Here is a 13482-nt window from a genome sequence, read left to right on the forward strand (position 1 = left end):
ATGGCCTCCTCCTCCTCCTTCTCCGCCGAGCCTAGCCGAGGCGAAGGCAGCAACGAGTCTTTGCTGATGCTCCTGAGGGGCTGCCAGCCCGGGCCCGGCGTCGCCTCCCCCTTCGGCCCGGTCCTGCCAGCGCCGCGCTTCTTCGAGGCGCAGCCTTCCGCCTGCCCCTTCCAGGCGCCCCTGGGAGCAGGACTGAGTCCCGGTTCGCCTCGCCTGGCGCCCTTCCCCTTCTCGCGCCTGCCTGCCGCCGCCTTCCTGCCTCCTCAGCTGCTGCCGCCGCCGCCCGGTCCTCCTCTGTCCAGGCCCCAGCCGCTGCCGGTGGTCTTCCCTTCGCCCTTGGCTCGGAAGGGCGAGTCGCCTCGCCGGCGCGTCTCCGAGGGAGCGTCGCCCAAGAAGAAGAGCCCCGACGGAGCTCCGGACGCCGCCGAGCAGCGCGCGCCCACCTACCGCTTCACCGCCCAGGAGCTGCACGCCGTCCTCTACGGGGCCGGGCCAGGAGGGAGGCAGCAGGGCGCCATGGCGGGAGCCGGGCACCCTCCTCGCAGCCCGGGTAAGGAAGGCACCCGCGCGGGGTTTCCCCACAGCCTAGAGGGCGGAGGGTGGAGGGCAGGAAGAAGGCGGGCTTGGGGTGAGAGGGTGGCTGCTTCATAGGAAGAAACTTCGACTAGGACGACCAAGTTTGCACAAAAGCTTTTTTTGCCGGGACGTCTCACTGCCCCAACGCGAGGCTCCTTGGATAGGAACGTTTCCTCAAATAAAAGTAAAGCGTGGCGTCAAATGAAAATGGCACTTTCCCCCACCCCATTAAATCTGCTCCCAGATTTAAGATCGTTAGGAAACTTTTGCCCCCGGGGTTAAATAACAGGGGCAAAAAGAACCCTTCTAATACTTTGAATTCTGGGTTCTTGGTGCACACACAGAAAGAAAAGTGGCTGGAATTTGCGGGCTGATTTTCTTGGGCAGATGGCAATATCCTAGAAGGAGTCTGGTGCAGCCGTGGTCAACTTCTGTCCAAATTTTGCAAAGAAAAGTACACCCCCCTTTTTATATAAAAACCCCCAATGACTGGAATAGGATGGGGGTGGGAGGAAAGAGTGAAGTAGAAGTTCAACCATTAATTGCAGGCAAAATTAAACTGGGTTTTAAGAAATCGGAGCAGTTCTGTGGAAAAACTAGATAATGGCACAGCTGGAGTCAATTTCTCTATTTTATTTTAACCCAACAGTTTATTGCTTAAACTGATGAAAACTATTGTATCTATCAGTGATTTTTAAAAAGCATTGGGTGAGGAACTGGTGTAATTATTTTATTATCTTCCATGTATTGGTTAAATACGTTTTCAAAGCAAAAATGTTTCTGTGGAAGGAGAAACTCTGAATGCTTCTGGAGAGTCTCTCTTGACTCCCCTTTTTGTTACCTTTAATCCACCCCCAAATAAGAGAATCCAATTTTTTCTCAGAAGGGCTCCTCTTGCGAGAGAAGACCCTGATCATGCTGATCATGCTCCAACGCCTTTGCCAGATAAGAGTCAGGAAATCCTGCACTTTAACAGCAGGGCTATGGAATAAATTACCCGCTCACCCCCACTGTAACCATCCATCCCATATGCTTCAGAGAAGTGGTTAAACTGGGGACAGAGTGGGGACCTTTAGATGTGTCTGTGCCCGCGCGCAGTACTTTCCTAAGCTTATCTTGTTGGCACTGAAGGGTGGGGTAGTTTATTTCGGATGTATTACTCCGGTGTAACAGGGTTTAAGTTTTGTAAAGGCACGAATCCTATGCATTTCTATTCAAATTCCAATGAGGCAAATATTGATTCCAGCCTGTTTTATTGCAGGGTCCGTAGACCCGGTGTAACTGCAATCCTCGCTCTACTTTCATGGGAATCGCCTATTTAATTCGGTGGGATTTACTTCTGAGTAGGCATGGTTGGGATTGCGCTGTTACTCCCAGTTGTCTGAGTGCAGTACTAGTTCTCCTTTGCTTTCCCGTTAGGCGCAGCTGACGGTCAGCCGCCGCTCCTAGACAGGTCTTCTCTGCAACTCCCGGAAGGTAGCTGCGTTTGTTTGGTTTGGCTTTTGTCAAAGGGGTGGTTGGGGAAGAGGGGTCAAGGCTGATCCTTTTGAGTTCTCCTCGTTTTCTTCAACCTAAAGACTAATCCTTCTCCCTTCTTCCTCTCTCTCCCCCACTCCCGTTTCCTCTCTGTAGGGCTGACGGTGTTGCAGACCGTCTACGAGGACAGTCCGCAGCTGGGAGTCTTCTGCACCGAGACCATCCCCGTCGGCGTCCGCTTCGGCCCTTTCCAGGGCAAAGTTGTCAACATCAGCGAGATCAAGACTTACGATGACAATTCCCTGATGTGGGAGGTACAATTCGCTGATGTACTGTCGCTTTCTTTTCTCCGAGGGGAGGTGCGGGGGGGGGGGCTGGATGCCTCAAGCCACGCCTCTGCATAGCTGATCATCACCGCACTTACAGTACTTGGGAAACCAGTTTCTCTGGTTCCAAGGGGTCTTACTCCCAGTAAATGCGCACGCGCGTCCAGCTTTCTAAGGGAGATAGCGCATTTCGCTCCTCAGCTGGGTGTTTTAGGAAGAAAGCAGTGTGGAGTAATGGTAGAGTGTTGGACTAGGGTTCAAATTTCCGCTGAGCCATGAAACTCGTAGGGTCAATCAGTCTCTCAGCCTAACCTACCTCACAGGGTTGTTCTGAAGATAAAATGGGGAGGAAGAGGGCCGTGAATGCCGCCTTGAGCTTCCTTGTAGGGAAGGTGCAAAAAAATAAACAAAGGGCGTATGATGCTGGACTCGCATCAACCCCAGGCTGCACGGCCAGTGGTTATGTAAGATGAGTGTTTTAGTCCCATCTGGAAGTCCAGAAGTTCCTCCACCGCTGTCTAGAGGAATAGGTGGCTTGGCTATGAAAAGATCCTGCGCGGATTGATTTAGAAGCAATCCCCACTGCTAACTCCTAACTAAGCGTGTCCATGAGGATTGCAGTTTAGCTGAACTCCAAACCCCTTGCTTTCAACGTGAGTGGGGCGAGGGAACAGGAAGGGGCGTTTAGATTCCCACCCACCCCTCTCCTTGCCAGAAGCGGCGTTGTCTTCCTGGGTTGCTGCTCTCGCTATAAGCGGGGCGAGCAACCGTGTGTAAAGTTTGTGTGTCCATCCCAACAGATTTTCGAGAACGGCCGCTTGAGCCACTTCATCGACGGCAGGGGCTCCTCCGGCAACTGGATGTCCTTAGTGAACTGCGCCCGCTTCCCCGAGGAGCAGAACTTGACGGCCCTGCAGTGCCAGGGGCAGATATTCTACGAGAGCTGCAAAGAGGTCACGCCCGGCCAGGAACTGTTGGTCTGGTACGGGGATTGCTACTTGCAGTTCTTGGGCATCCCTATCAGCCTGAAGGGAACGGCGGAAGGGAAGCCTGTCCAGGCGCACAGTGAAGGTCAGTTGGCAACCTTCCAAGGCTCCGTAAGAGTCGCGCTCAGAGCTGTTGCAGCCGGGAATCTGAACGGTCTGCTCTGTTTGCACATTGGCTCTCTCCCCCCAACCCCCAAATACTGCTTGTAAGTTCAAAATAAGTTAAACGCTTCACTTTATAGTCTGGTTGTCCACTTATAAAACTCCCTGTTCATTGCATTTATTCCTCCTCCCTCTTTCACTTTTTGTGCGCGCGCCTGCTTCTGAAACTAGGTGGCTGTAAAACAACCCACCACCCCTGACGGTGGCTTTTTCCTTCCCTTTCTCACCCTCAGAGTCTCTGGAGGGCTATAAGTGCGAGCGCTGCGGCAAGGTGTTCGCCTACAAATACTACCGCGACAAGCACCTGAAGTACACCCGGTGCGTGGACCAAGGGGACAGGAAATTCCCGTGCCAGCTTTGCAAGCGATCTTTTGAGAAAAGGGACCGGCTGAGGATCCACGTCCTGCACGTGCACGAGAAGCACAGGCCTCACAAAGTAAGGGATCGCCAACTGGCGCCGCAGCTGGAGCAGCAGGAAATAAGTGTTTCAAAGAGTACAGAGTGCCACCCGCCCCCAACACGCTTCTCAGGAATGGAAGCAAGCCTCGGGGAATGGGGGGGAATGTGTGCGGAGCATTGTTGGGCAGGGACATCTCAGGCGGTAGATTCAGGATTGCCAAAGGGAATCGTCCTCAATAGGACGATTCAATTAGCCTTGAATCGTGGGCAAGTTGAACGGTCCGTGTATCTCTGTGTGTGTTCTGTGACTTGCTTTTGCGTGATTGTGGTTTCATCCAACGGGCACTTTACTATCCTGTTTTTAATTTTAAAAAGGTCTTTTGGTCGTTTTCATAAAGGGCTCCGTGCGTGTAGCCTTACTTGGGAGTAAGTCCCATGGAAAGCAATGGAATTTGACTTCCGAGTAAGCATTGCTTTGTATGGCATCGGGCTTAAATACGGTGTGTCACAAAGGATGCCCTTGAAAGTCTCTGCAGCTGTTACGTGTTGCATTTGTGTGTGTGAATGCGGAGGAGCCTAATGGACTGTGATAGGTTGTTCTCCGTTGGCACTTGCCGATTTCGTTTAAGCTCCGCATAAGTAGGCTGAGGCAGAGACTCAATGCAGTAGTAGTTATCTATTAAGAGTACGTTTTCTTTGCGGTCTAGTTAAAACAGTGGTTCTCAAAGGGTGTGGCAGGAGACGGTGGCGGGAGGATTCAAATACAATCAATATTATGTGTTATTATGTGGCTGCATTTTCCCCCCTGGGTGTCCCATGATCATATTATAAAGCAGCTGTGTTCTGAGTTACAAGTCAGGCACTGCTAGGAGTTGCTTCTTTTCCTTTTCCAATGTATTTCTTACCGATAAAAAAAAATATCGGTGTGGCGCCTGCAAATTTTACTTCTGAAAGCGTGGCCCAAATAAAACAGTCTGAGAACCGCTGAGGGGGTGAAGGAAAACCATGGTGACACTTCCGGGAAGGGGTCGTGATTGTGCCCCCTCTCGGGAAAAAACAACGCAGAGAGTTCAAGCTACTCTCCTGCTTCACTGCAGGGAGTGATTGCAGCTCCAGGAAAACCACCATTGCAAAACGCGCCGCCTCTGAAATCTTTTTTTCCCTCTTGTTTTGTTGCTGCCCCCCCTTTTTTCTTCCTTTTTTAAAACTATGATTACTTGCGGTTTATTGGAGCAAATGTTCGGCCTCAACCCTGGAGCGCACTTGTCTGAAAGCAGACCCAGTTCATTCAAAGCCAATGAGGTTTGCTTGTGATCTTCACACAAAACCCCTAGCAATGAAATCGGATGGAGCGAATTCCTGAGTTCCTCAAGGTAATGGTTCTGGATAGTTCACCTGTTGTGAAATTTAGAAGCGTGGTGTTGCATTTAGTTGCAATTGCACTACACTTTTGGAAACAGTATTACAAAATGGAAAGGTTATGGAACTTTTAAATATAGATAAGTGTGCTTTCTGTCTCTCCTCTGCCCTGCTATACCCAAGGATTCCACGGCACTGAAATGTCTTTTAGCCTCTCCAGTATCTTCGGTTGGCTGGAATAATTAAAGATGAACTAGGCAAAGGGGAATTCCCATAAGTGCCATATTTTAAAGAGCAGCTCCTTACTTGAATTGTGTTAGAGCTCCTGGCAGGGGGAGGGGAAAGAACTCTCGTTTCATAGTGAGAAACTGATCTCACCCACTTTTACTTAGAAGTAACTGACAGCCCAGCCTTTATGTATCTATATGTATCTATAGATTGCAGCCTGAGGCTGCAATCCTATACTTACCTAGGCATATGTCTGATTAAATTAACCGGGGCTTACTTCTAAGTAGATAGTCTTGGGAATGTGCTCTGAAAAGGTGTCACTTGACTTGATTGCTATTCCAGACAATAGCTGAGTACTATCTTCCATTTAATAATATACATTCACATCATTATTATCCACTTTACCACCCTGGCTCTTTAGAGTCTATCAACTTCCATCCCTCCCACCTCATGGCTTTCAAAATTAACCTTTATATCATTGCATCCTGTATGTTTCCCACTTCTAATCACACTCATTACAAAATAGTTCAAAATGTAAATAAATAAACTTCTCATTACAAGTCTTCAGATAACCCTGCTAGTGATGTTAATTGCTTACAATAATCTTTCAGATATTGAATAAATTCACTCCAGTCCTTTTGGAATACTTGATGGTGCTTGTTTCGGATTTTTCCCGTCAGCTTCGCCAATTCTGCAAAGTCCATCATCTTCATCTGCCACTCTTCTTTCATTGGTACTTCTTGTTGTTTCCATTTTTGAGCTAAAATAATTTTTGCCACAGTGGTTGCATACATAAACAGTTGTTTTATCTTCCCTTCACCCACTATATCCAAAAAAAAAGGCTTCTGGTTTTTTAACAAAAGTATTTTTAAATACTTTCTTTAACTTCAGTCCAACAGACTTAGGACAGCTTTACAACATTTTAGTTTTTTTCTTGATTTGTGCCACTCTGCCGTAAAACCTGCAGAGAACACCCCAGATGTAGAACCTCTCTCGGGTGCTTTGTTCTCCACAAAGGGTGACAGGAATGGGAGGAGGGAGGAGCTAGCACATTAACTTAGCATCCAACCATGACTTCTGAACTGAGGGCTGTTCACTAACATCCTCTCACGAACTAGCATTACACTTTCTTCAAGCCCAGCTGGCCATATAAACACAACTTCAACTCAGTTGTCTCATTCCCTATCCTTGAAATCTGATTAAGCGGGAGGAAAAAGTGAGACATCTTCCTTCATTTTCATCCCTTGTTACAGGGACAGAAAGAGCCTCAGCTTGGTAGCAATTAAGTGGAAGCAATTAAGAAGTCTCAGACAATAAACAATGTTAAAATAGTTTTGTAAAATAGTTACAAACTACAAGTGCACATCCCCTTACATGCATCCCACTCAGAGACCTTATAATAGATGATAGATAGATAGATAGATAGATAGATAGATAGATAGATAGATATCTTCTCCTTGTTTGGGGCTGCTGCCCAGAAGTTGCTGCCTCAGCGAGGGAAGGTGGCCTTTGATTGACTAGCGGCTTCTCCTCACCTCCATTGCATGTCCATGAACCCATCCTGGTACCAGTTACGTTGGGCGCCCTTCTCTGCCCCTGCCCTCTGTGGCCAGCCAGCCACTGCTGCTGCACAGGCTCAGTTCAGGCTAGGCAGCTGCCCCAGATAATGAGTCTCTCCCTCCCTCCCTGCATGCCCTCCTTATTAAAGTTAGCTGCTCTCCGCTTTACACAATTTCACTTATGCCTGCGAAGGCCCAGAACACCTGTATATGTGTGTGTGTATGTGTGTAATCAGCCTCTGTTTTCACATATCAATGCTTGGAAAATGCGCGAAACTATATAGTAGACACCGATACTCCAGTATTGGACAAGACTACAGGCTTATGCCAGAGTGTTTTGTGGGGGACGGGGGGAATCAGACTCTCAGGCCTTGTTATCACTGTGCACTCAAGTGCCCACAAATTGATCAGAGCATCTTTATAGGGCAATCTGCAAATCAGTGTGTAGGCATCAAGCCTACACAGCAAAGGCACATAGTACAGGCAGAGAGGGGCTGTGGCTAGAATAATCTTCTTGGCATGATTCATACATATAGGTTGAAACCTTGTATATTTCTACATTCTACATGCATTATTTTTTATATGTAAAAAAGCACATTATCAGTTATGTTTGCCTTGTCTGTCTTGTCTGTATTCCTATCTAAATCTCTTGTCTTGTATTGTTATCTAAATGTGCATACGTGTTGCATGCCAGCAAAAACGTCTGTAACTGTCGCTGCAGTCACAAAACGGTCCTATGTGTTCTCTCTTTTCAGTGTTCTATATGTGCCAAAAGCTTCTCTCAGTCTTCCAGTCTAAACAAGCACATGAGAGTACACTCTGGAGAAAGGCCCTATAAATGTGTGTATTGCAACAAGGTGAGGACAACCATGCCCTTTGCAGTTCCCTTGAGGTTTTAGTTGCTTGTAGGACATTATGTTCTCTGGCATGCTCAGTTTAATCTGTTTTAATTCTGAATTTAACATTGAGCCCCAACTATATTAGATGTAATGCAGAAGACACACGGCAGGTCTCCCAACATATGCATTTGTTATTACTGCATCTGGGAAGGCATGGAAATACAATGTTTTCTATTTGCAATGAACTGGAGTCTCAGCCTCCTTAGGTGAATGTAAGGCTATCTGAGCCAAGCTTTTATTCCTGGGTCCCACACCTGAACAGACTGTTATAAAACAGTGGTGTAGTTGATGGAATTTTAGGCTCTGGATTTAACCTTCTTGCAGCCCTCTTCCACTTAGGTGATAAATAAAGTGGCAAGGCAGCCCTGCTAGGTTCCTCCCCACTGGCGGGGGAGGGGGTTGGTTTTGCTGAGTGGGACCTTGGATTTCTTCCTCAAAGTCCTCCCTTAACAGCATCACAGACTGCAAAACAAAATATCACCTTTTGATAGTTGCTGTGACTGACTTGTAAGTTGATTTGTCACATGTGTTGCCTGCCTGCCCTTTAGGGGAGCTTGTGGAAATGTATATGGAGCGAGTCCCCTTTTTATTTCCACTACAATCTTGTGAACTATGCTTGTCTGAGAGATAATGATGACTTGCTCAAGGCTATTTACAGAATGCCATAGCTTGGCTGTGATTTGCACATAGTTTCCCACATCCCTCCTTCACTGGCTGTGAACATATGAGGCTGGGATTTTATCTGCCATATATAAGACCCAGCAAAAGCCCAATTGGTTCTCCTGCTGTAGAAACATGCATTGTAACTTAATTACAATTTTGTGAGCATGTGATTCCTTTCATCTTGTTTGTCACTTGTAGCTTTGTGTCTGAATGCTCTCTCTCTCTCTCTGTGTGTGTGTGTGTGTGTGTGTGTGTGTGTGTGTTTGTGTTTGTGTGTAAAAGCTTTTTATGCCACCTGAAATCATTTTGTTCACCATCTCCATAGGCATTCACCGCCTCCAGCATCCTGCGCACCCACATCCGCCAGCATTCAGGAGAGAAGCCTTTTAAATGCAGACATTGTGGCAGAGCATTTGCTTCCCATGCTGCCCATGACAGCCATGTGCGGCGCACACACGGTGCTAAAGACAACTGCCGCACCTGTACTTTGTGTGGCAAGACCTTTTCAGAGGTAGAAGAATTCCGCTTCCATATGAAGTTTCACACAGGCCATTAGCCAGAAAGCTAACGAATAGGATACAAACCATTTGGACATCTGTGTGGCATTTTCTGTAATGTGTTGGTTTTAATGTAGCGCTACCCACCCAATAGAGATAATGAGAGATACAACTACATACAGCTGCTCAGGATGTGATCTTCACCCATTAGTACAGGCATGAGGAACCTATCCCCATGCTCTGAGGGCCAAAGTGGTGCCACACTATTTGAGCCCTGCTCAAAACACACACACCAATCACTCCCCCGATCTCATCCCCCACCCTTTCAGCTGATTTGTGCAAAACAGCTGAGCAGTGCTAAGTCATTCATTCCCTTAGTGCAAAATTTCTGCTTGTGCAACAGAACTCTCCCCTCTTCCCTTCTCATGCCCCCCAATCTTTTATGGGGGTTCTCCTAATTCTTGAACAAACTGGGGAGGAAGAGAAGGGGAAATTTCCATTGTTCAAGCATAAATCTTTGAGTGGATGGAATGAGGGCTTTAGACAACACTCTTAACATTGCAGTGGGGATGAAAATCAGCCATTCCTTGACTGATCCCACCATAATCAGCTCAGGAAGCAGCAGGTTTCAACCCAATCACAGTGTGTTAGGAAGGGAGGTTTTTCAACACACTTGCACACCCTTCCCAACACATTGCAATGGGAGATGGCCCATCAGTTGATTGAATCCTATAAGATGTGGTGGTGTGAAAATGACCTTCCACTCACTTTGGCTTAAGGGGTGGGGAGAACTTTGTTTTTACCTGCATTGTGAAAGGTGGAAATGAAAACCAGGTTCTCCTGATCACCTGAGGAGAGGGCCTTGTTTCAGGGGAGTGCTAGGGCAAAAAACTACTGAGATGGAGATTACCCAGAAGAATCCAGAAAATTTGATCCTGAGATGCCAAAGACATTTTAGTAACCACCGATGCCAAATTAAAACACAATGTTTAATTATGGCAAATATTTCTGCACTTCCAATACATTGTATTTGCTGTCAATTTTAAAAAAAGAGAATGTATGTAATTTTTGCTGGCTCATTTCTATGTTTTTGTGCTGCTAGAATTTGAAAGGTTTGTGAATGTGTTGCTTAGGGATATTGGGTTGTATTCAGTGGTGTTGCTCAGTGGATGTTAAGCCTTCTGTCAGCAGAACAGGGAAGGAAGCAGTTTTCAGCAATTTTCCCTGCTCTCTGCACACCCCCCAAATCTTCACTGGAGCAAATGGGGTGGTGGCATAGGGAGGGAGAATTGCTAAAATCACTTCCAACCCTGTTCTATTCTTATTACAGTTACCCACAAAAAGGCTAGTTGTGGTGTTACTAGCTGCCAGCCATTCACTCATCTGTTAACTTGCTGCCCCTTACCTGTCTGCTTGGACACTTGTTGGCTCTATGTCAAGGATGCTCTCCTTTGGGCTCTAAGCTATTGCCTACCTCCCTTCCTGTCCAGTGTGCCAGCCCATTTCTCACCTAGGGCATTCACCAGCTCATTGCTGGAGAACAGAGTGGCAACACATCAGCAGGTATATTTGTTTTTAAAATTACACTATTTAATTTTTGAAAATGTGCACAATTTTCTTTAACAAATCTCAAAATTCATCCCGTGCTTAATACTGAGGCAACACTTTTAAACAATAGCTTATTGGCACTCTTGAAGTGGGGAAGGAAATACAAAGTTTATGAAGTATTGTTCAAACATAATCTACAGCAAATTGTACTTTATATAGGCTTTGCGCATAAGTGTAAGAAATATGGGCTGGAATGTTTGTGATTATGGTTTGAGAGTTGCCTTACTCTTTAAATACGGTGTGACTGTGTGTTGCTGTTGGAAGTTAAATGTAATTTTACATTTGGGTATACAAATGTTAGTGACTTGCACTGATCTATTTATTATTGCTGCTCAAAATGATGTCTGTCTTGTTTTGGTGGGTAAAATGAAATCCTGTAAGCATAAAATATACATAAAAATTCTTTACATGAATGTTAAGATTTGTAGAGTATGTGGAAGACTGAATGGCTAGAGTTGTGTTTTAGCTTTGTTTCTTTCCTTTTGCATGTTTGTCTATGTTTTGTAATATTTGAACAGATGTGATGTAAGCTGTGGCATTAAGATCCTTGGGGACCTCAGATGTAATGAACTGCTGTATGTGGTGCAGCCCTTGGAAAAGGTTTTGAATTTTGATACTGTAGTTGGTTCAGAGCACAGTTGCAGGGCTGCTGATTGGGACCTGGCATTGGGGGTCATAGCTTGCTAGTGCTCAAATGTTTCCAACTGAGCTCAATTTGTACTTTCCTTTCAACTTCCCCTACATGGTTTGGTGTAAGCTGAAGATAGTTCTGGATCATCTGATTGATGTTTTTCAGTAGATCTGCAAGGATTTCTGACTCCCAATTTGTTTGAACATTGGCACCACTAACAAAATGACCTTCCCCACCTGAATTAGGCTACCAAATAAAGAGAGCTACACATAATGTGAAGACGATGAATAAAGTTCAGTTCTGGTACTGAAAATTTTTTCCTAGGCTCAGAATGTATTCAGAAGCACCCTCCCTCTCTTTTTTACTTGTAAGGTTTAGTCTGGCTCTTGCTAGTAAATTTTGGGGTTCTACTAAAAAACAAAGTAGTTCCAAGAAACCTGAAATCTGCCCAATCCTAGACCCACGTACTACTTGTTCTGTCTCCTTTCCAACCAGTCTGCATGATCACTGAATCTGTCTTGGGCGTCTCCACATTCTGGCATATAGCCCATCTGTTCAATGTTTTGTTCTGACACTATTCTGTTCTAGTTTTTGTGTGTTGCTTCTGTTCTAATTTTCATGTTTGATTTGTGTTTTTTACTTGTGAAATGTCCTGAATGCTTGATGTAGAAGAGTGGGATAAAAATAAATTTTATTTAAAAACTAATTAGCTAACTAGTCTTTTATTTGCTATCAATAGGCCCAGAATCATGACATACATTTTCCCTAGAACCAGACTGCAGAAATAACTTGAAACCCCTAAAACACATTGACCAATTATTAGGCATCATGAACAATTATGACATTAGTTCAGGACTGAAACAAGTACCCTGGACAGCTCCATGGGCCGACAACAGCTCTCTCGGTATTCTTCAGTGTGAGAAGTCTCTTCAGTTAAAGAGGCCTCTTCCAACAATGTTTTTGATTTAAGCAGAATTTAAAATAGAATGTGTGTGTTGTTGTTGTTTAGTTGTTCAGTCGTGTCCGACTCTTCGTGACCCCATGGACCAGAGCACGCCAGGCACTCCTGTCTTCCACTGCCACCCGCAGTTTGGTCAGATTCATGTTTGTAGCTTCGAGAACACTGTCTAACCATCTCGTCCTCTGTCGTCCCCTTCTCCTTGTGCCCTCCATCTTTCCCAACATCAGGGTCTTTTCCAGGGAGTCTTCTCTTCTCATGAGGTGGCCAAAGTATTGGAGCCTCAGCTTCACGATCTGTCCTTCCAGTGAGCACTCAGGGCTGATTTCCTTCAGAATGGAGAGGTTTGATCTTCTTGCAGTCCATGGGACTCTCAAGAGTCTCCTCCAGCACCATAATTCAAAAGAATGTGTGTACTCTGTTGAAATGAGGAGACTGGGAAGAAAAAAATGACAATCGTAGTCAACTCCCCATGTATAAACTTTAATTACTGTTTGTACAAGATAGATGTGTGTTGCATGCATTCTTACTGTTTTTGCTTTAAACTGGCTTGATCTCTAAGGGTCACTGTAAATTACCATTTTAAGAATTTACTATTAGGAAATGCTGCTTGTTCTATTGGAGACAGAATATTCATAACAGGAAAAAGAGTAACTTATGGTAAGCCCATTCCTCTTGTATTTTCCTCAAAGGATTGGGATTCTTCTTTGAATTTAACAGCTTATAGTTAAATTTATAGGTAATTCAGAAGCACCTGTCCTTTCACAGTCCAGGGGACTTGCTCCAAGTGTGTGTTTTAGATGTTCCTCCTTAAATTAATTTTCTTACCGTACTTTTTGACAGAAACACATTAACCTTTTAAAAAGGTAGCTTTTGATTCATGCCCATTCAGTACCCATTTTGTACAGTATACTGAAACTAAGGTGCGTATGTATAAACTCTTGTAAAGTGTGTATATGTGAGATATATCTAGCTGTATTAGACAAGATGGTTTTCAATTTTTCTTTTGTTCAAGCAGTATCCAAACAACCCTAAAGCAGAGCAGGGAATTGCATTGGGTCAAATGGAAAGAAGCAGCTGCAGAAATGGACACTATATAAGGAAGCAGGAGGGGACCCTGTCTATTTTATTTATTTCATAGAATTTATACTGTTT

General features: G+C 45.4%; 1 protein-coding gene across 1 annotated transcript; it reads left to right on the forward strand.

The window, feature by feature from the left end:
- PRDM14 (PR/SET domain 14) lies at positions 1–9336 on the forward strand (the record flags this gene model as incomplete). Its single annotated transcript, XM_083450309.1, has 7 exons — positions 1–550; positions 1996–2052; positions 2209–2366; positions 3179–3449; positions 3760–3962; positions 7827–7928; positions 8959–9336. The coding sequence occupies 7 exons, from the start codon at positions 1–3 to the stop codon at positions 9187–9189; spliced, it is 1572 nt and encodes a 523-aa protein (XP_083306435.1). The 3' UTR covers positions 9190–9336.
- Positions 9337–13482: the final 4146 nt, after the last annotated feature.

Source organism: Podarcis tiliguerta, assembly GCF_965153285.1.
Source record: "Podarcis tiliguerta genome assembly, chromosome: 7".
In the NCBI taxonomy this organism is placed as follows: domain Eukaryota; kingdom Metazoa; phylum Chordata; class Lepidosauria; order Squamata; family Lacertidae; genus Podarcis; species Podarcis tiliguerta.